Below are 21,021 nucleotides of genomic sequence, written 5' to 3' on the forward strand. Positions count from 1 at the left end.
GAGAGAAGAAAATGTTTATATCCACACAGCATCCCCATTGCACCTCTTGTACAAATTCTCTCGCTGTTGTGACATCCAAATAACATCCCGAAATAGCTCACACCAAGATGAACTCTATCGCACAGCTCCTCATCATGCTACATTATTTTTTTTCTTCCTCTCCCATGTCGTGTGCCTGTTGAATTTTTAAACACCATCTACTTCCCATTTGGATATAAATCAGGACTACGGGAGACCATCAGGGGGTTGCGCGTCTCCCGCTATGATTGAATTATTTGAAATTTTGCCATCCACCCCGGCAGATGGAAAATTTCCGCCCAATTCGCGCACTTTTCAATTTAATATTAATGAAGATAAAGTGTGGCGCCCATTTACAAGACGACACTTCTCACACCCCCAATCCCCACTCCAACCAACCACCCCTCCCTAGGCGGACTATCCGCGACGGGCATCTGGTGTCAATTCATGCATAGATTCGTGGGTCAGAGAGCCTTCCATTTGGGTGGGTTTATACCTTTTCAAATTTAATGTACTTTCCCAGGGTGAAATTTTGTAATTTCTCACCGTTTTGTGATTCCTCTGGTGTTTTCGCCCCACACAGCAAAGTGACAGCGTCAATCCAAAAAGGTACATAATTAAAAAATATTGATCGATTTCCGGCACATCTCCAGAGGCACCCACCATCTCTCCCGATTGAGATGCCTCTCTGAGCCGGGAGTCGAAAAAAAAGAGTATTGACTGAATAATCAAGCCATTCTCGTAAAAATAGAAAGGTATAGGTACCATCCATACTGAATAAATAGGAAGAATTTCCATGGAGCTTTTTCTTGCTGCTGTGACATTCTATTTACAGTCTGCATAATTTATTTGCTTTTTGGTTTAGACAATAATGTTTTATTTATGAATGTAAGTAGGATAATTACATTCAAATTAATTGCAAGATTTTACCTTTAATACATTTCGTTAAAATTTCTCTAAAAAAATTCAAATGAATTTAACCCTTTAAGGTTTTTTGGGTCATATGCTGACCCAAACGTGAAACATTTTATTTTTTTAATTATTTATGAATATAATTGTTTTTCCATGTTACAAATGCATCAAATTTACGCGTAAGGGGTCAAAGAAGACGTTCTGAGTGAGAAAAGTCTTCTAAAAAATTCATAGAATAAAAATCGCGATAAAAGAGCTCATGTTTCAATGTTTTTATGTTTCACGTTGGACGTTAAAGGGTAAAGGAAAAGTTTTCTTTTTTTGTATGAAAATGTGGAAAAATATAAAACTCACGATGATATGTTCCTGAATTATGAGAAAAAAATCAAATCTCTATTATTTTACAGAGATATAATATATGTATATATTTATATGTATTTTTTTCAAGTTTTAATTAAACACAAAAGTTAAACATTGAAAGCTCAAAAAGCTCAATACTATAACCGGCAAAAGATACATACAAAACTTCCAAACAAAATTCATTTTTAAAACCAGGAAAAGTTGTGTGAAAAAAAGGAATAAAAGAAGAAGCTGGAAAAGCATAATAGTAGAGAGAAAATTCAATGTTAGACACACCTTTTAGTGGGATGAACACTGCCGGCCTTATATTCCAAAAATAGCACATTATCTGACAAAGTTCTCTGGCCCTAATGATATTCCAATGAAGTGGTGGCACATGTGAATTAAAAGTTATGCGATCAATTGGGAAAGTAATTATTATTCATGTGGGATGATGGTATGGTGAGCAATAGTTGTCGCAAGTTTCCATCTAGTAGAGCATTTCTTACAACCGCACCACGAGAGAGAGAGAGTGTGGTGTGTGGCTCGTGTATGTGTACATTTTGGCGTACAACACAAACCACCCCTCGGGCCACCGACCCCTCTGTGTGTGTATGTGCAAAAGCATGAGAAAGCTCCCCAATTGAAAAGCCGCCCCAAAATGAAAATGCATGCAAAGTCAATTCATGCATACACACCGTACATTTAGGGAAACTCATACTTTTCATTTATTGAGAAATGGAGAGTAGTACCGGAGAGAGGATCCCCTCTCTCTCTCCCTCTCTATGCTAAAAGAGAAGACAACAAGCATGAGAGAAGGAGCTTTCTCTCATGTGCAGGAAAAGCTTCAGTCACGACAGAGAGATGTTCATTGAGTTTGTAGGGAGTCAGTTTCAGTTCAGTGTGGATTGTCGTTTGTGCAAGACGTGCTTTTTTGTGGGGGAAGCTCAAAGAGTTCTCTTGATATAACATAGGAAGATAGTGTGCTGCATCCCATCCTTTCACCCCTGAAGATATCCCGTCATCTCCTCTTACAAAGTCTTTTGCAAAGTCTTTTGCAAAAGTTAATCGTTTAAGCATCAGGGGTTTTGAGAGGAAGAAAAATTCTCAACTCGAGAGCTTCCCGAACAAAACTTCTCCGAAAGTTTATTGAGTGATCAGAGTGTTTCAATTGAGTAGGAGATTATATATCCGCATGCTAAAATCATAAAAGCACTCCATGAAGCACATTTTGAATTTTGTTGTAGTCGCAACGTACTATGTACACAAATTTGCGGTTCTCAACTAACGAGGAAATAGTTTCAATGATATATTCAAGCTAATCTTGTGAGGAGATTTAATTAACTCAAACCCCCTCTTATACGACCTCTGCATCGCCCAAAATGTTGTGTCTTCTCTCCCAAACCGCGGAAACTTTCCCTCCCAGCATTAAACCACAAATTGTTTGTTCGTTTTTTTAATCTCAAAAAGAATTTTTTCTTCTCATAAAATTCATTGAGTTTGACCACAAATTAAATTTTGGGTAAAAGATAAAAGTTTTTTGAAAGACGGGCGAGTGTGAAAGAGTGTTGGAAAAAAATTCTTCCGGAAGGGTGGACTTTTCTAATTTTCAATTATTGCCTGTCTCACCCAATTAATCCAGAAACCGCTAAATGAGATTTTTTCACTTTAACCCATCTACCACCACCCCCTGAGCGCGGGTACTTTTGGACACTTGACAAGGGAAACTTTTTAAATTACCACCAATACGACAGCAAATTTGTCTGCAATGAGGACACTCCACCGCACCATGAGGAAAAAAAAACTTCTCACAAAACTTTCCAACCAACCATTGCAGAAAATTTGCATTGTGCTCTTGCAAGAGTGCTCCCAATCCTGGGTACGCTCTGATCAACATTTCCTACCCCATTCTTTGGGGTTTACCTACACACCAACCCGCATACTTATTGGGAAATTGGATTAATGCAAAAATTCACCTTTGGAGGGAAACTTTTAATCAACTTTGTTTTTTTCTTCTCTGACTTTTCTTTTACTTCAACAACACGAAACGACCAAAACACCGCTCATTTGCTAACGAAATAATTTGTAATTAACTTGAAATTCAAAAGTATACACCAACCAGGCGTCTCCATCGATACTATATACAGGCGAGATTTATTGCGGGGAGAATGTCGTAAATTAGCTTCTCACAGGTACCGACTGTAAATTGTATGTAAGTTTGTACGACATTATGCTAAAAGGGATTCCACCACAGATAATTCAAAGTCATATATTTTCAGCAGGTGCAATAAAGATTTGTTTTCAAAATTACTCGAATTTCGGATTAAAAAAAATTAATTGAACATTATTTCTTAATTTTGTGATGATTTTAAACATAAATCGTCAATCTTAAATATTTGTTAAAGTCGTATTATTCCTATCGAGTATTTTCAGTACAGTTATTGATTTAAGTTTCATTTAATAAAATTATTTTATAATTTTTTTCCTGACGGTAAGTTCGAAAGCTTTATTTTCTCTTGTATTCACGTGTTTAGAAAAGATGAAGAATAGAAATTTTCTCAATTTATGCTTTCTTTCGTCTTTCATTTAACGTCTTCTTTTACATTTCTTTGTGAATTCCCCATAATTTTTTTTTTAAATTTCAAAAGGAAAATTTCCTAGAAATGAAACCTCACAAAAACGGTTAAAATTTCAAAAGAAAGAACATTTTCCATACATAAAATCTATTCAAGAAAATTTTGCAATAAAACAATTTTTTGAATATAAATGTTATATAAGCATTAGCTATATATACCTCTACTTTCTATAAGCGAAAACTCACTTTGAATTTTAAAGCAATTTTGGGACAATTGATGGGTTTCTTCCTTGATAAATTATTCTGCAGCTAAATCGATACAACTTTTTTGTATGTGTAAAGGTACAAGTAGGTATGCGAATTGTTGAAAATTCCTGGAAAAGCTTTTGTGCAAAACCTCTTGGGAGGAAAAAAGCTTTTCTCAATTGCCACAAGTTCTTTTTTTCCTTCATCGGCCTCTTTGGGGTCTTCCTTTTGTAAATTGTTGAATGAGGTGAATTCTGAGGTTAACAACATACCAGGAGGGGGTGTAGAGAAGAAGCCCCTGGAGCTATGTACCAAAACGATTCAGTTGTGAATTAACAGAATAATTTTCTGAGGGGTACCTGACTTACCTTCTCGATTGCCTAATTCTTAATCTTTTCACTAAACTTTTTTTCCCGACCAATATATATTTACTCACATGTGCTTGGAAGTCTCTGCATCACGATGATTCTCGTGGTGAGCTTTATTTCATCTTCTCCCCTTTTTTTTATGCTTCTCTTGGCTCCTTTTTATCACACCCCCTTTCGTGATTTCGTATTCGATGGACGATTCTACTAGACTTTACGGACATCCTCGGGGGTGGTTTAACTTTGGTCTAACTTCTTCCTTTCTGCCACACCAAAAATGTGGGTGGGAAAAAAAGATCAGAGTGGGGTGAGTTGAAGGAAACTTTTCCACACCACACAATGTTACTTGTTGGTACACTCCACTCTTTTCTCTCACATTCCACCACCCCCCTTCGTGCCATCCTTATTTCGTCTCGCCCCAATAGCCAAGGGTTTCTAGGGCCCAGCAATTTCAGAGCACAAACCATTCAAACCACCTGTGAGCTTTCTCGTGAGCTTTTTCATGCGACCAGTTGACATTTCAATCTGCTCAATTTTTGCCAAATGTTGGGTGAAAGAGGCCACAGAGAAAATTTTATATGTAAATCGATCCTGATGTATTGAAATTTAATAAAAAAAATCGCAGCCTCGTCTTCTTTTTTTTTATTATCTTCCTATACTCATCCAAACAATTCACATTTCACTATATGTGGCCAGAGCTTTTCGTAGCTTAGTGATATTGGTTGATGATATCACTTTTTGGGGAGTTTTTGAAACAATCCAGAGATTCAAATGAAAACTATTTGATTTTATTTTTACCATATTTGGTTGTAGTTTCGAGTTTTTCCTTCCAGAATTGGAAAATAGATAGAATTTTATTGAGTATTTGAGTTTAATTTGAAAATTCAAGTTCTGCAAATAACGTTTTAAAACGTAAAATATGTGATATTATTTTTAGATAAAAATAGACTATTTGTAAGGAAAAATAGAGAATTTGTATTCAAAAAGCTCTCACTGCATTCTCAATTCATGTTTCAGTTTGAGAAGTAGCAATTTAGAAACTGACAGGGATCTTTTCTCCAAATAATTGCTACATGTCCGTAACGTCCTGATGATGGTATGTAGTGAAAAAGGGAAGTAAAAATTCGTATGCAGGATGTGCAAAAAGGAACCCGCCGGAGGGTGTTTGAAGCTCTGAAAAAAAAAACGAGAGGGATGCTCAAATACAGACGTATCATTTACATTGCATGTCAAAGGATGAAAAGTCCTGGCAACTCGGTTTTGGGGGAAGCATACCAGAGTTAATTGCATCTCCCTTAGATCATACAGTTTTTCCCACACAAAATTTATCCACATTTCCCGCATCATAAAAAAGCTCGCGCATTTTTCACGGCAAAAGTGCCAATTTAAATTTTAACAATCCCACTGCAGAGAGATTTTTGATGAACTCTGAATATTTTCGAGTAATTAAAAAGTTGTTTTGTACCATCATCCGTATGATGTTTTATTATGCGCTAAAACTTACAACTTTTTACAAAGATTTATTATGTACCATCATAGGTGTAGAACACTACAATGGGATCACGTAGGGTAGCCTCAAGGGAGAAAATGAAGAAAATCCGGAATTTTATTTTATTTTCTTTTAAAGAAACTTTTTTGTCTTTCTCTCTTACATAGAAAATTAGGGCGGTACGGGTTACAAAGAAACATAGAAAAGAATTTCCAAACTAATAGATTTACACGAGTTGAGGCTTCAATGTAGGGCTCTACTGTAAAATTATTTTCATGAATTAACGAAAGTCAATTAATTAAAATACAAGAAGTCAAAATAAAAAAAAATCAATATTCAAAAAAAGAAAAAAATGTTTTTCAAACAAAAAAAAAATTAAAATAAAAACAAATAAATACACCAAATTAGTAAAAAAAATCAACTCAAATTTATGTCGCAATAAATATTTTAATCCGTGGAATTAAAAAATATCATTGGAATTAAATCATATTTTTAATTTTTCATCTGATGAGAAAAAAACATTAAATTAATGAAATTTCTGTCATAAATTCTTGATTTTCATCAATAAAATAAATCAGAGAAGAATTATTAGTTCTGCAGAGTAAAAGCAAAACTTTCTTATGCAAATATGACTATTTAATGAAAATCTCTAGAAGACTGCTACTAAGCAAAAAAAATCAATAGAAGTCAAAATAAATTAGCTTAATTCTATAGAGACTCTAGAATAAAACTTGAATAAAGCTTTGAAATGAAAAGAGGAATAAATAGAATTTAAAGAAAAGTCCTATTTCTTCGTTTCTTAAGACTTCTTTAGAAATTTCCTTATTTTCCAACTACCATTTCCTTTTTGAAAAGTTCTTTATATAATAAACTTAGAGGCGATTTAGTTTTGTGTCAGAAAGATTGCTTCGGGTCATACTATGAAATTTTATAAGTTTGTTGGACTTTTGGGGTATTCAGTGCGGTGTGAGAAGATCCAGCAACTTACATTAGAGGAGTATTGAAAGTTTTAGAATTGCCTCCCAAGCTTCTTTCCCCTCCCTCCAAAACACTTTCCTGTTGGGACAAACTTTTCAACACACCAGCGTGTGTGAAGATGGAGGGAAACTATTAGAGTTTTTTTTAGAGTAAAGAAAAAACGAATTTTGCAGTAAATGTTTTCCTCGTTTCGTGCTCATGAGACAGAGTGCTCGGAAAAATCTCTTTAGAAAAATAATATTTCTTCTTCAAAAAAATCCGTCTTAATTTATTAAAATTCCTTTTGCAATATGTAGGACAAGCAAAATTAAGTGAGGACTGAACTCGACCTACATTTAATGGTGATTCAATGAAAACGAAAGTGTAAGCTTGATTATGATTGTGTAAATATTTTTACATCACTTGAGGACATCGACATGTAATGAGAGTGGAAGTGCGTGGGCGAAAAAATGGGCTTTCTGGGCCATCTTCTGCTGGTGCTCTACCTCCTGTGCTTTGGTAAAGGTGAGTCGCACATTTTCATAAAAACAAAAATTCACCTCTCTCTCTCTGAGTTATAAATACCACAGATATTTTTCCTAACTTTTCCCAAAAAGCACCACACGAAAATATTCCACATGAAGAAAACTTCCAAGGATGACGAGAATTTTTATTTTCCCTACAAACCCATCATTTTTTTCTCCGCGGCAAGAGGGACGAGGAAAAATGCCGTAAATATTTTGTTAAGGTTGCAATATCGTTCAATTTTTACCATCAATGAATAGGGATTTTCCTTCATTGAATTTACTCACTCCCAGAGGGTGGAAGTTTCTCTCTCTCTCTACATTGAATTGAAAAGTGGAAATTAAGAGAAAATCTTCTTACACTTTTCAATGCATTCGTGGACTTTGCAACTTGTACGATGGGATTGTGAAAAATGTTTTCATCAATTTCAGAAAATTGTGTTTTATTTATTGCTTTTTTTTTTGAGGTATAAAAACTTTTTTTTTTCAATGAAAGAAAAGTCATTTTCTTAAAAAAATAAAATAAAATAATTTAAAATTTAATATTTTAATTTCTTTTCTGATGAATGAGGAATAAATCTTCGGAATATCTTGTAAGAATTTTTTTTTTGAAAAAATGAAACGTTTTTCATATGCTTTTCCGATCTTCAATTGATTTAATTAAAAATAAATTTAAGGTTTTTAATGAGAGATTTAAAATACAAAATTCGAGATTGGTTTTGTTTTAAATCAGTTTTCTTTTCACGTTTCGATTTCCGTAGATTTTATCTTCATCAGGGCAAAGAAATCCCAGAAGTTTCAAGGACTTGTTCTGAAATTTCAAGGATTTCAGGACAATCTCGTTGTCTATATTATTATTGAATAATTTAATGCCCCGATTAAGATGGATTCTATCTGAATTGAATTGAGTTAAATATCATTAAAAAAAGACGAAAAATTCTTTTCTTTTTCTCAATTTTCTTTTTTTTTTTTTTGTATTATTTTCTAACAATCTTCTCAACAACATTTTTATTTAAATATTTAATAAAAATAAAATTGCAATACTTCTGCACAAAAAGCAATAGTATGAGAGCACACACAGAGTGTAAAGGAGAGAGTGAGAGAGAGCGGGTGGAATTTCGATAAAATATCCACAATTTGCCATACTGCAATTTCCCGGATATATCCCTGCAGGCGCTGAGAGTTGCATAAAGTGATACTGATTAGAAATGCCTTTGATCTTGCACACCACCCCTGTGCCTGACGTGCAAGCATGATTGAATTTTATTATAATTAAGAGCAAGATGACTAAATTGGGATTCTCCGAACGTTCCAGGAAAGGTCTCTAAACCAAATGGCTCACAAAGCCTTTGGCGAGGGTGGCTTTTTTTTAACTCCACAATATTTCACGCAGAGTTTTCATGAAAAAGTAGCATTGATAGAGTGTTTTGGTGTGTCACACACTGTGTGGGAGGAAGCAAAGGCAAAATTGAGTGCATGATGTAGCCAGAGAGAGGGAGCTTACTGCTCTATATGTATAGTCTCTAGTGAGCTTCCTAATTGAACATGTAAAATGGCAGGCTTGAGGAATATAATTCCAATGTTGGGGCAAATGTTTGAAGGATTCCACACGAGTTAGTTTCTCTCCTGTGGGTGAATTTTACTCCAACATGTATAGCACTTCCGCATCATTCGTCTACTAAGTGGGGTACGGGTGTGAATATGTTCCTGATATCCTCAGGGCAGGCTTCCAATGTTCTCTCACCTAAAATTCTCACACAGATTCTCACATAGATTGAAGATTCTTGCTGGAAGCTCTGAAGGGTACTCTTGAAAATGAAAAACATCAATAGAGTTGAAGGATCATTCAATTTGTAGACTAAGGATGATGAATACATCTAACAAAGTAATGATCTGAAGATCGTCAGAATTTACCTACTATTTAACCACTTACATAGGCAAAGGGAAGCTCAGGAGCTTTCAATTGATATATAATTGAGGTCATTCACATAAATTCTTTCTTTTCCATTTAATTTTCAATAGAAAAACCTCCCAGAACTACCCCATTATATCCTTAAAAAACATTCATTGTATAAATACAAAGTTTCAATCTACAATAAAAGTGCAACCTCATGAACTGAATTTCCTTCCATTTAATTTGATTCACTATGAGGGTAATTCACGTGTGAGATTTCCGGTTAAACACACGTACTACGCTGTGAGTATTTGGATGAATGGCTTCGAGGTATTTCTTTCATACCGGATGATTCTTCTGTGTGAAACATTGTAGGGGAATCACATAGAAATTCAATATGTCAGTGCAAATATCTCACGGGGGATGTATTTTAGCCACAGATTTGCCATGACGGGTATTTATGCTGAGATATATCTCAGTGAACAAAATGACTTTTAGAACGAACAATGAGGAGAGAAAGAAACTTTTCATTTCTCTTTATCCGCATAGTTCTATTTTTATGCTTTTTTATAGCATCAGGAAATTCCTGTGCTATTATGCTTTAGAGAAGCTCCATTGTGCGAGGGGCTTGGAGAAAATTGACGAGAAAATTATTATGCAATACAACCATCTAAAAGTTTATTATATGAAGATAAAAATAAGGTGGTGTGAAAAGTTTTCCCATTTGGAAAATTTCATCCATAAATGCATGGAAACTCATGCCTCACCCCCGTCCTCGCGTTTACTTGTCATACAGCGGAAAGTTTTTCGTGGAAAGTACAAACAGTATCAAGTTGATTTTTATTCGTCTAACACATTTTATTGAGTGCACCCTCTATGCATAGATAATATGGGGGGGTGGGTGGGGGGGTGTTGTATAGGTAGTGAAAAAGGAGGAGTTGTTTAGAAAAGGAAAAGTTGAGCAATTTTCAATCCCACAATCCCCCCTCAGAGGTGTCATCTGTTTCCATTCCATTCACATTGTAAAAGAGACAATATGTGTGGGTGGGTGGGATGGTTGAGGCGCCAGAATTGCCAACAAACTCGCACCCCTGGAGAGTCCGACAACGGAGGAGTTTAATCTGGAATTGGGAGTGGGTGTAGACCATGTAGTGTCTCACGAGATGACACTGATGTGTCTTGCAAACCCTGAAAGAGTCTCGCCAGAGAGAGAGAGGAGACAAGTTTTACTGATGCTCCTCGATTTTCCCAACACAAAAACCTCATCTTCTTCCCATTCAGGTGTCCAAATGGCAAGAATGTGGGTTTGGGTACAACCCTCCCCCAGAACTACTCAATTCTCGTGCCAAGTTTATGTGATTTTGAGTTGAGCGTGGTGCTCTTTCCCTCATGCACCCCAAACCCCATGAAATGCAGTCATCCTGTGAAAATATTGAAGTGTTGGCGCACCAAGGAACGAATTTAATGCGAAACAATGACGTGAAAAAAGTTTCACGTCAAGTATTTGAAGATGAGAAAGAAGTACAAAAGTTACACTAAGACGATAAGACAACCATTGCATGAGCTTTTAATTGAATTTAATGAAAGATGCTCAAGAATCCTTCTCTGTGCCACCCCCCACCACTCACACTTCTTACCTCCTCCAGGATTTCTGGGAGCAATTTATTGTAAGACGTGCAAAAACCTCTCTCTCTTGCTCCTTCCAATGAAGTGGCGTAAATTTACTGCTTCTGTATTTGACAAGTGTGGATTGGAGCGTTAAAGGACAAGTGTGGTGAGACTTAGGGGTATAAGAGGATATATATTTCTCTATTTAATAAATATTGGCATTTATGGTTTTGGAGATATGGATGATTTCTTTTTATTTTCTTTATTTTTCAAAGTAAAAATTGGTTTGAAGTCAAAAACTTTATTTTTGTGTTTAAAATTATATTTAAGCGATTTTTAGGAGATTTTCAAACGTAAGAACAATTTTAAACGTTAAATAAAAGCGACGGAAATTTATAGGAAATGTTAAACATAAAATAGATACTTATCTCGTACGTTTAAAAAAGAAGCGTCAGACTTAACAGACGTCAAATATTGGAAAAGAAACGTCAAACGTTTGTAGAGAAATGCCAATACGTTTTTTTTTTAAATTCATTTTCATTGTTTTTTAAATTAAAAAAAAAATAACCTCTAATTTTAACGATTTTACCGCGAAATCACAGAATTAGTTTTAAGATATTCAGATATTTTAATAAAAAAAATATTGAAATTATTATTCTGCAATATCCTATAACAATTTCTTAAATATTCTCCAGATAAACGCCCCCTGATTAAAGAGAAAATAATGTAATAAAATTTTTGAGGGTTTATTTAATTATTTATTTAACTGTTTTTTGTTTTTTCCTTGAATCTTAAAGAAAAATATTCTAATTTCAATAGCCCAGAAAAGGTCAATGCATAATGGCTATTTGTTCGTGATTAAGTGCTATAAAGGGCTAATAAAGGGATATTAGATCAAAGAGGGAAATTTCTTGTTAAAGTAAATGAAATTAAAAGCCTCAACATAAACTGTGTAATAAGGAGGGTGAGCTGATTGAATGGTATCATGTTAATAAGCTTATAGAGAAACTAATTCTGCAAAGCATTGTATTATCCTAATTGTCACAAAGTTAATTTATGATAAGGTCATCTAATAATATACAATCGCCTTTCATATGCAGTATTGATTAAGAATTTAGTGAGTTCGCATTACCCCACACACAAACTAAATCAAATTTCTTGATTAACGATGGAGAATTAAGAAGGGATTTGGGGTTTAAACTATATAATAGACATTGCTATATACAGCATGACTATGAACAATGAATGTGGGGTTGGTATAAAAAATAGTTTTCCGTAGAGAACTTTCACCAATCATTTTAATTGCTAGGGAGGAATTAATGTGAATTCTTACTTTTCCCCCGAGGTCTTCACCATAGTCGGTGGTTTAATGAAAATTTCGCTATTCAAGCAGAAAAATCTCCCAGTTTGTGATGAATAAGAAAGCCTCTCGAGAAAAAATCTCCCGCCAGGAGAATTTTATAAATTATTATCCTGAAAATTAGTTGTAATTTCTCACTGCATTCCACACCGTTTCTGCCACCATTTTTGCTCCTGCACCGTGTGGATTTTCCGCGAATGCACCCAACTTTGATTCTCTACCCTCACACACAGCTTGCATTCCGCCACAGGAGGAATAAATGAGCATAGCAGACGCGCGTGGTTTTTACAATTAAAAAAAAATGGGGAAATGGGGGTTGTAGGAAAAATATGTTGGATGAGAAAAAAAGCCAATTAAGAATTTTCCACTCAAGCTCAAATTTTTTCTCCCTCACACCGTCTATATATATATATGGCTGATAAGAAAGCTTCTTCTCCCAAAGCTCTCTAGCTGATGGGGGTGTGTCTGTATAAAACAATTACTATTTCATCGTGGGAAAGAAGAAATTGAATAAGATGAAAAAAAAAGCATACGAAGAGATGAGAATCCCTTTTCCTCTTTGCCCATTTTTCGTAGAATTCCACCCAAGGCAGAAAGAAGTGTGTCAAAAATAATTTTCTACTACTGAAATTTCACCCCTATGTTTTGGGAAAGAACTTTTGGGGTGCGGGGAGGGTGGTTGTGGCAATAAATGTTAAATGAAATTGCACAATGGAGGAGACAGAGTTGTAGCAAAAGGCAAAATCACCATTTCATCTTATTCTTGGTAAAACACCTTCCATGGATATTACGGGCTTGGCGTGTGTTGTGTTCACTCAGTGTGGGTGGTGATGTGGAACATTGAGCCTCTAGGCGGATTATATCACATAAAATGTATCGAAACATATGCTACTAAAGCTCTCCCTCTCTCCCCTCTCTGCTCCACCTAAACATTGACTGCTTTCACAATATGCCTCCCAGTTGATTTTCTCTGAACCGAAAACAACCTCTCTCCCTTCGCAGTATATTTAATCCAGAGTTGCAATCCGATTAGATTCGGAGGAAAGCTTACTAAAATGTTATAGAGCTGATGTGTAGATGTTAAATTTGCAACACTTTTGCTAATAAATAGTTACTTTATGGGAGCTTTTAGAAGCTTTTGAATGAATATCTGCTCCACATAACGCATCATTGAATGAAATTTCTTCCTGTTTGTAGGTAATTTAGTTACTGAGGCTTAATCGTTCGATAAATTCCAATGGGAAATTATTAAAAGCTTCCCTTAGGATTAAAAAGTTTCTTCGAATCTGAACTATTAATTTTATGAACAAACTATCCCAATAATCAGTACCTCATTATCGAATTATAATAAAATAATAAAAGTACTATGTTCAGCCTCAAATTCTCAATTTTTTGCAAATTATCTCAAAAATGTTTTAAAAAAAAACTTTTATGAGAATATTTTGCTTAAATTTCTAGAAATGTTCTACAAATTATTTAATCCAATTTTAACAAACTTTTCCCACAGCTCCCCCTTACAGTATAATACATAATAATAGTTTCGGCAAATGTTCTAGCAATTTTATGGATGAATTTTTGGGTTTGCTATCGAGAAAAACACATTCACACCCAGATTCTAGAGTTAATTTATGCGGTCACATGGGGAAAAAAGAAGAGCCCTCGGAAAATTCTATCTCACTGTATATGTATGGCGTCACCGCATGGATGGCGTGAAGACAAAAGAAGAGGCGCAAAGTGCGAGCATGGAATCAAATTAAATTACCCACCCAGAGATTGGAGATAGCCTCAATATCGTTAAACTTTGGTACCAAATGGGCAAGATGGACTTTTTCGCCTCTATACCTCCCCGTTCCACCCGTTCGACCCCAAATTATCACTATCATCGAGTTGAATCTTTCTCTCGCCTCTTGCGGACCCCAAGGGGAGGCTTTAGATGTACGAAATTCTCCACTGAACAAATCGTGATTTATCCAATCAATCTAATTCATTTACACCCCTCACAGACGGGATTTTCACGTCACTCTTGGCCTCTTGTGAGAAATTGTCGGGTACTTGGAGGAGATTTTGGGGAAGGAGGTGCCAAGAAAAAAAAATCAATATAGATGCGCCTTTGCATAAATAGCTCACACAAGCCCTACAACAAGGGAAGAGGGTGGAAGAAGGATGGCATCATGCAGAGTATTCTCTAGGCAAGTAATCGAAAACAATGAAGATGCCTCAGTTGGGATCCCAACGGAATGACTGAGGCACGTTTCTCTGTGGGTGAAACATTTCTGAAATGAATTTTCCGTTCTGCCTCATTTTCCTACCTATCCACACACACATACATTTATGGGCGAAATCTGTTCCTTCTTCTCTCAGCAAGACTACACTTTATTTCCATGAACATAAAGCTAGCAAGAAGTCTTAATGATAAGATGTGTTGGATAGTAAACTAAAAGGTGTATACTATGTGAGAAATGTGAGAAATCTTTGTGAATTTTGTGTGTTTGAGGAGGTTTAAATTGAGAAATTTATTAGTTTCCTTTGTCAGCTTTTGATCCTTGCGGGAATTTGCGAACATTTCTATGCTGAATAATATTACAAATTGAAACTATTGAATTTCAATTAATTAAATTGTGAAATTATTTGAAACAAGTTCATCAAGCTTCACCCCAAAATGTGAAATTATTTATTATGTTAGCTTAAGACTGTGTTGAGAGATGGGGGTGGTAAGGGCGGAAGTTAAAGGGGGTTACAATCATAAATAAAGTTTATTTAGAAGTTTTTTATTTAAATATTTTAGAGAGCTTTCTGTAAAATTGGATCAAAAAATTAGGCTCAAAAATATATTTTTTACATTAAAAGTCAATCATAACGCGTCCAGTTATTAGAGTTGGTATACCACATCGCGGATGGGTCAGTCTATGCGTTGTAATTTAATTTGTAAGTAGGATTAGTAGGCAAAGTTGATTTTTTTTATGAAATTCATCAATTCGAAAGACAAAAATGGTTATATCTCAAGTTCCACAAGACCTACAAAAATTTCGAGACTAGTTCTGGAAAGGTATTGAAATAAGCTATAATCTGACATATATTTCGATACATTTCAAGGTCACCTCCAGAACACAAAATGGCAGATTTTTGTTCAACAAAAACAGTTTTTTTCACTTTTCGTTCTTAAGGAATGGTCCTAGAGGTTTTTGATGTTCTAGAAAGTTGTAGAGTTTTGCATAACCTTTAATTTGATACCAAATTGAGCAAAATCGGACAAGCGGTTCAAGAGATATGGCTCTTAGAACTTTTCAAATTTAAGAATTTTTCAAATTGCCATATCTTCTAAACGGCGACATAGATTTTCTTCATTTTCGGACTGGTGATAGATATTGAGTCAGGCTACAACATATCAAAAATTCAAGGAAATCTATGATGGGGATTCGGAGATATAGCTCCTTAAAGTTAGGCAATTTTTGTTTTTGTTTTTAGCGCCTCTTGCGGATGTTTTTAAAACTTGAAATGTTCTAAACAGTTGTAGGGCTTCTCAATACCTTTCATTTGATATCAAGATGATCAAAATCGGTCAAGCCGTTCTCGAGTTATATCGAAAAAACACTTTTTGCTTTAGGCCGCCATATTTGCTAAACCGCTTGACCGATTTTCAAGTGTGAATTGTTGATGAAAACATCTCACTAAGCCCTACAACATACTAAAATTTCAGACCTCTAGCTACAAAGGAAGTGGTTAACGGTATTTCAAAATGGCGGACGGCGGCCATCTTGGATTTTGAAAATGCGAAAAAATGAAATTTTACACCCACATTTCTATAGAAAACTTCAAACCCGAAGTCTCTATCTGTTACCGTTCTCGAGCTATAAGGCAAAATGGGGACCAACGGCAGGCCGGCAGGCCGGCCGGATCAAAAATTTTCCACCACCATTTTCGTAATGTGGGATGTCTAAAACGTGCTCATACCAAGTTTGAGCCCGATCTGAAGTGGTCGGTTTTTCCGATGATTACAATACTTGGTATGCCACGATTGTGGTATACCAACTAATTAAGGGATGCTGATTGATATTAAATTTCACCCTAAATTTTCTTTATTCTTAACACACGACCGTTAAAAAACTCATTTTAAACGTTTATTACCAAGTTTTGAAAGCTATTGAATCAAAGTCTTCAAAAGCTTATGGTTATAGGGTAAAGCTCGTTGAACCTACAAGGTAATCAATTCTTGAAGAATTCATAATATATGTTCCAATATTTCTTTTTACTTTTTATTTAAATGCCATTTACTTACATTGGATGTAATATTCTCATTTCTTCTACCTACATATGTTTAAAATATTCACTTACATTGTTTAGGTTGTTTAGTAAATAAGATATTTTAGAATTTACTTACAACCACAAAATGTAAAGAATGTTAGAAGACGTCTAAAATTCCGTATAAATGGATTCTTCCTCCTCTATATGTTACACCGAAAATGTTGTAGCTTGATATCTTCTCTCCAACATTATACCTCCGCGTGTATTTCATCTACATCCTTAGAGTACCTCCTCCTCCTCCTTCTCCTTCAATGAGGTTGAAGTGAAAGAACGTGATATTGCATCTGTTTCCCACTTATTCATCCTCATCTCGAGCCTCGAGTATTCGCATCAAATTGCAGTGGTTTCCTCCCCTAAGTTATTTCAAAAATTAATTTCACAGAGAATCTTACAAACTCAAGCCTAGTTTCTTTCCCATCACATTAATTCAATGAGCCTGTCTTCTTGGTGAGAAGATGGAAACAAAAAAAAATATTTGTCCAAACTAAATTGAAAGTCAACAAATTGATTAGGAGATGTGATATGGGAGAAACATCTGCCCAGCTTATTATTTTACCACACCACCCCAAAGAAGATGACTCGGCAGTGTATTTATAGCAGTTAGTTGTTGTGTGTGACGATGACGAAAAAGAAAAGCTGGCTTTTCATTCTTCCATGTGTCGCATGTCGTACTCCACCTATTCTATCTTCAATGTCTTTTAGACTTGTATTCATCTCACCTGGGTTTGTTTACGGGAGTCATTATTTTAAAGCCCACGCGCAAAAAAATGTGACTGGGATAAATGGGCCTCGGAGTGACTCGAGGCTTTTCTCCGCGAAATTTCCTTTTGTATACGTCCATTCACCTTGAGCGAGGAGAAATGTGACACAGAAGAAAAGAAATATACACGTCCAGAGCGAAAAAAGAAACGAAACGAAATGTCTGGAAAGTCTAATAAATTGGAACCACAAGCTTTCATTCATCTTGGAGAGTTTGAAGAGGAAAGTTTTTCACCATTTATGTGAAAAAGCCTGAATAGCATTGCCTACAACACACTGTAAATGTACTGGTAAGCTGACCAAGCTTACGAGAGCTGTGTTTCTTTCAGTGTACCAATTTTGTGAGAGCAAACTATAACGCAAATTAATTTAAATACGCGCAAAGTCGGGAAAAGTTGAAAACTCATCCCCCAAGAAATCTTTAAAACGCCATATCTCGGGAACGGCTCCATAGATTTTCGAGTTTGAGCTATCGTTGGAAAGGTCTTAACCTCAACTATAACATATTAAAATATGAAGCAAATCGATAATGGCATTTTCGAAATATTCGAGTTCGAAATTTTCGAAAATTTTGATTTTGACTTTAGCGCCTCTCGCGGTCATTTCTCGAACTTGCAATGTTCTAGACATTTGTAGGGTTTCTCGAAACCTTTCATTTGCGCTTGAGTTGATCGAAATCGGATTTGTAGAACCCAAGATATGTCATGCCAACTTTGGAAGGCTATATCTCGAGAACGGATCCATAGATTTTCTTCATTTTTGGCATGGAAGTAGATAATATAGTCAGCTATAACATATCAAAAAATGAAACAAATCGATAATGGCGTTTTCGAGATATTCATCGAAAACTCATCGAAAATTTTGTTTTTGATTTTTGGCCCCCTAGCGGTCACTTTTGAAACTTCGGATGTTCTAGAAAGTTGTAGGATTTGTTGAGATCTTTCATTTGACCCCGGATTGATCAAAATCGGTCAAGCCGTTTTCGAGTTACGGTCGATTTTCGATGAAAAATTGTGGCGGCCATATTGACTAAACGGCTTGACCGATTTTCGAAAATAAGATATCGTTGGAAAGCTCTTGATGGCCCCTACAACATATCAAAATTTCAGATTTTTAGCTATTACAGGGGCTGAGATATAGCGAAAACAAAATTTTAAGGTTATTCAAAATGGCGGACGGAGGGGTGGGGGGTAAAATTTGACGTCATAATCGGACGTCTTCCAGTCGACTTTTAAACTTTGCCGTTTACCGCAAGTTTCTATCTATTACCGTTCTCTTGCAATTTCAAGTTGAACCACGGACGGACGGCCGGCCGGCCGGAAAAAAAATTTTTGGCGCATACGTTTTTTGGAATGTGGGGACCCTAATTCGTGCTCATCCCGAGTTTGAGCCCGATCTGACGACTTTAGATTTTGCTCGGTACACAAAAGCTGTGTCTGAAAGAAACACAGCTAAAAAATAAAATATAGCAAGGATAGCAAAAGGAGATGTTTTGTTAGAAATCCTTCAGCAAATAGATGTACCCAGGACAAAGCTGAATGATTTTTTTAACAGCTTAAACCATTCTTAATAAAAGATTAAATTTTTGAATGAATTTTGAGAAAAAAACTTTTTTAGGTTGTTTTTACCTTTCGGAGCTTTTGGAAGTTTTGAGCTTAATTTTTTCAGATAAATATATCGTCTTTGAATTTGAGAAAAATAATTTAAAAGTATCTTCATGTTAGACAGAATCTTCACAATCCTTTTCATCTTTTTCATGACTTGAAGTTAACTTAAAAAATATCTGCAAAAGTTCCTTTATTTCCTTAAAAATTATGCCAAAGATTGTTAAATCTTTCCTACCTGAAGATTTTCATCGACCTAAATTTTCCACGACGTTATTTCAAAGATTTTGTTGCAGAGCTTTTCGTGACGTAAAATTTTGTGGTTTACAACCCGCGCACGCTAAAAGGACATTGTATCCTTTATATGACTTCCCTTATTGCACATAGAACAAAATATTTTTCGACAGTGTATGAATGCTCGTGTGGAGAAGTTCAAGAAGCTCGGGAGATGGGAATAAAAAAAAGTAGCACTATATCCCTATAAATTGTGCCTTTTGTCCCTCCTACGGTGCCATAGAGGACTGACTATGGGGAATAAAAAGGGACGAAGTGGTGGCACTCGGGCTTCCATTACCATCATAATAATTTAAATTTTTCACATTCTCCCGCACCTGAGCACTTCGCCATACTAGAATGGCTTGTTGGGAGAGAAATTGAATACGTCCGTGTCCGTGTTAATGAGTGAGATACCTTTTATTTTCACCCTGTATATGGCTTCCAACCTCCTTCACCTGCCACACCACACAATATCCTACAACCATTTTATATTCTTGATTAATTACGCCAGATACGTGGCAAGTCGGGAGTATCGTGATAAACATTTTCATTTTTTTTTCTTCTTTCACCTCCTCGCCCCATCATTGTCCTTTTGCCCACTTGTTGGACGACGCAACGCAAAGGGAGGTGTACGAAAAAGGTGTGAAGCTTTTATACCACCCCCCACCACCTATCCGGAGCTTTAGCAGTTTTGTTGACATTTACAAGGATTGTCCTAATTGCAAAGCTCTTTTGGGGGTAAGACGCAAATATAAAAGTCACCTTCGTCGGCGACTTTCTTTTAGCCCATGCCGTTGGATTATTTAGGGTGAAATTTATTACTAAAAGTGGATTAGATGGAAGCCCGTTTCATGGCTGAAAATTAATGATACTGCGAAAGTTCACTGCTCACGGGGTGGATACATATAATTCACAAAAAGATTCGCCCCACCAAAAGTACTTTGTTTGCAGGACCCAGACGCGCGCCATCAATCTCGCTTCTTTTTTCGTTCCTTTTTGATTCATACACCCATCAGGGCTTCGCCTTTCTCTTGCCCAAAATACATGCTAAAGGGTGCCGCTTGTGGCTTTTACTTGCTTGTGAGAGAATTTTGATCAAGAAAAAAAGGAATCTTGTGGCATTCCCAAGCCCATACTTTAAAGTGAATTGATCGTGGATAAAAAAAAGTGAGGAACATACCCATGAATCGTGGTTACACATGCTAAGAGGACAATGAACAGGAACGTGGCTAGACTACAAATCGCCATCTATCAGGACACACCATCGGCCCATCTGGCCAGATGTTTCAACCTCTCACACATGTCTTTTCATGGGGTTTGCGTGAGAGAATCTATTTGGAATTTGCACAATAATATTCTCTCTCGTGCGACATATTGAGAATATTTCCTTCTAAAATAGGAAGCTTTCTTTTCTATAATAAAATTGTTGGTTTACTTGAGCTTTAAAGAAGCTTTTTTTGCTTTTCGAAAAAATGAGCCTCTTTCATCATTCACCTTCTTCCTAGAAAAAAAAAGGTTGATGTTGGCTTAATCGTTTTAAGCTCATTTCTTGACTAGAAGGGGCGTTTAATTTACAATTCAAAAAATATATAGTTAGGGTGGTTTATTCTGTCTCTAAAAGCTTTACTAAAATAAACTTGAAGTGTTAAGAAAAGATTAAATTTTCCGGCGCCTCCACTGAATTAAGTAATTATTTATTGTCGCATTAAATGGATACGTCCAGTGAGTACCAGGCGTCTCCACTGTTATTTTATCGAAAACTAAATTAAAGCTCTTACATCCATCATAAATTT

At 35.7% G+C, this 21,021-nt stretch overlaps 1 protein-coding gene across 3 annotated transcripts in view; it reads left to right on the top strand.

Annotated features, from left to right (window-relative positions):
* Positions 1–2,164: 2,164 nt before the first annotated feature.
* Positions 2,165–21,021, top strand: part of LOC129787920 (cell adhesion molecule Dscam2) — a 72,722-nt gene continuing 53,865 nt past the window's right edge. For 2 of the 3 annotated variants that reach the window (XM_055823762.1, XM_055823763.1), the window contains exons 1-2: positions 2,189–2,444; positions 7,219–7,426. In XM_055823762.1, the coding sequence (XP_055679737.1) occupies positions 7,372–7,426 (55 nt within the window). In that variant the 5' untranslated portion in view covers positions 2,189–2,444; positions 7,219–7,371. Of the gene's footprint in view, positions 2,445–7,218; positions 7,427–21,021 lie in introns of all 3 variants that reach the window. The other variant, XM_055823761.1, reaches the window with a different exon arrangement.

Source organism: Lutzomyia longipalpis, chromosome 1 (assembly GCF_024334085.1).
Source record: "Lutzomyia longipalpis isolate SR_M1_2022 chromosome 1, ASM2433408v1".
Taxonomy (NCBI): Eukaryota; Metazoa; Arthropoda; class Insecta; order Diptera; family Psychodidae; genus Lutzomyia; species Lutzomyia longipalpis.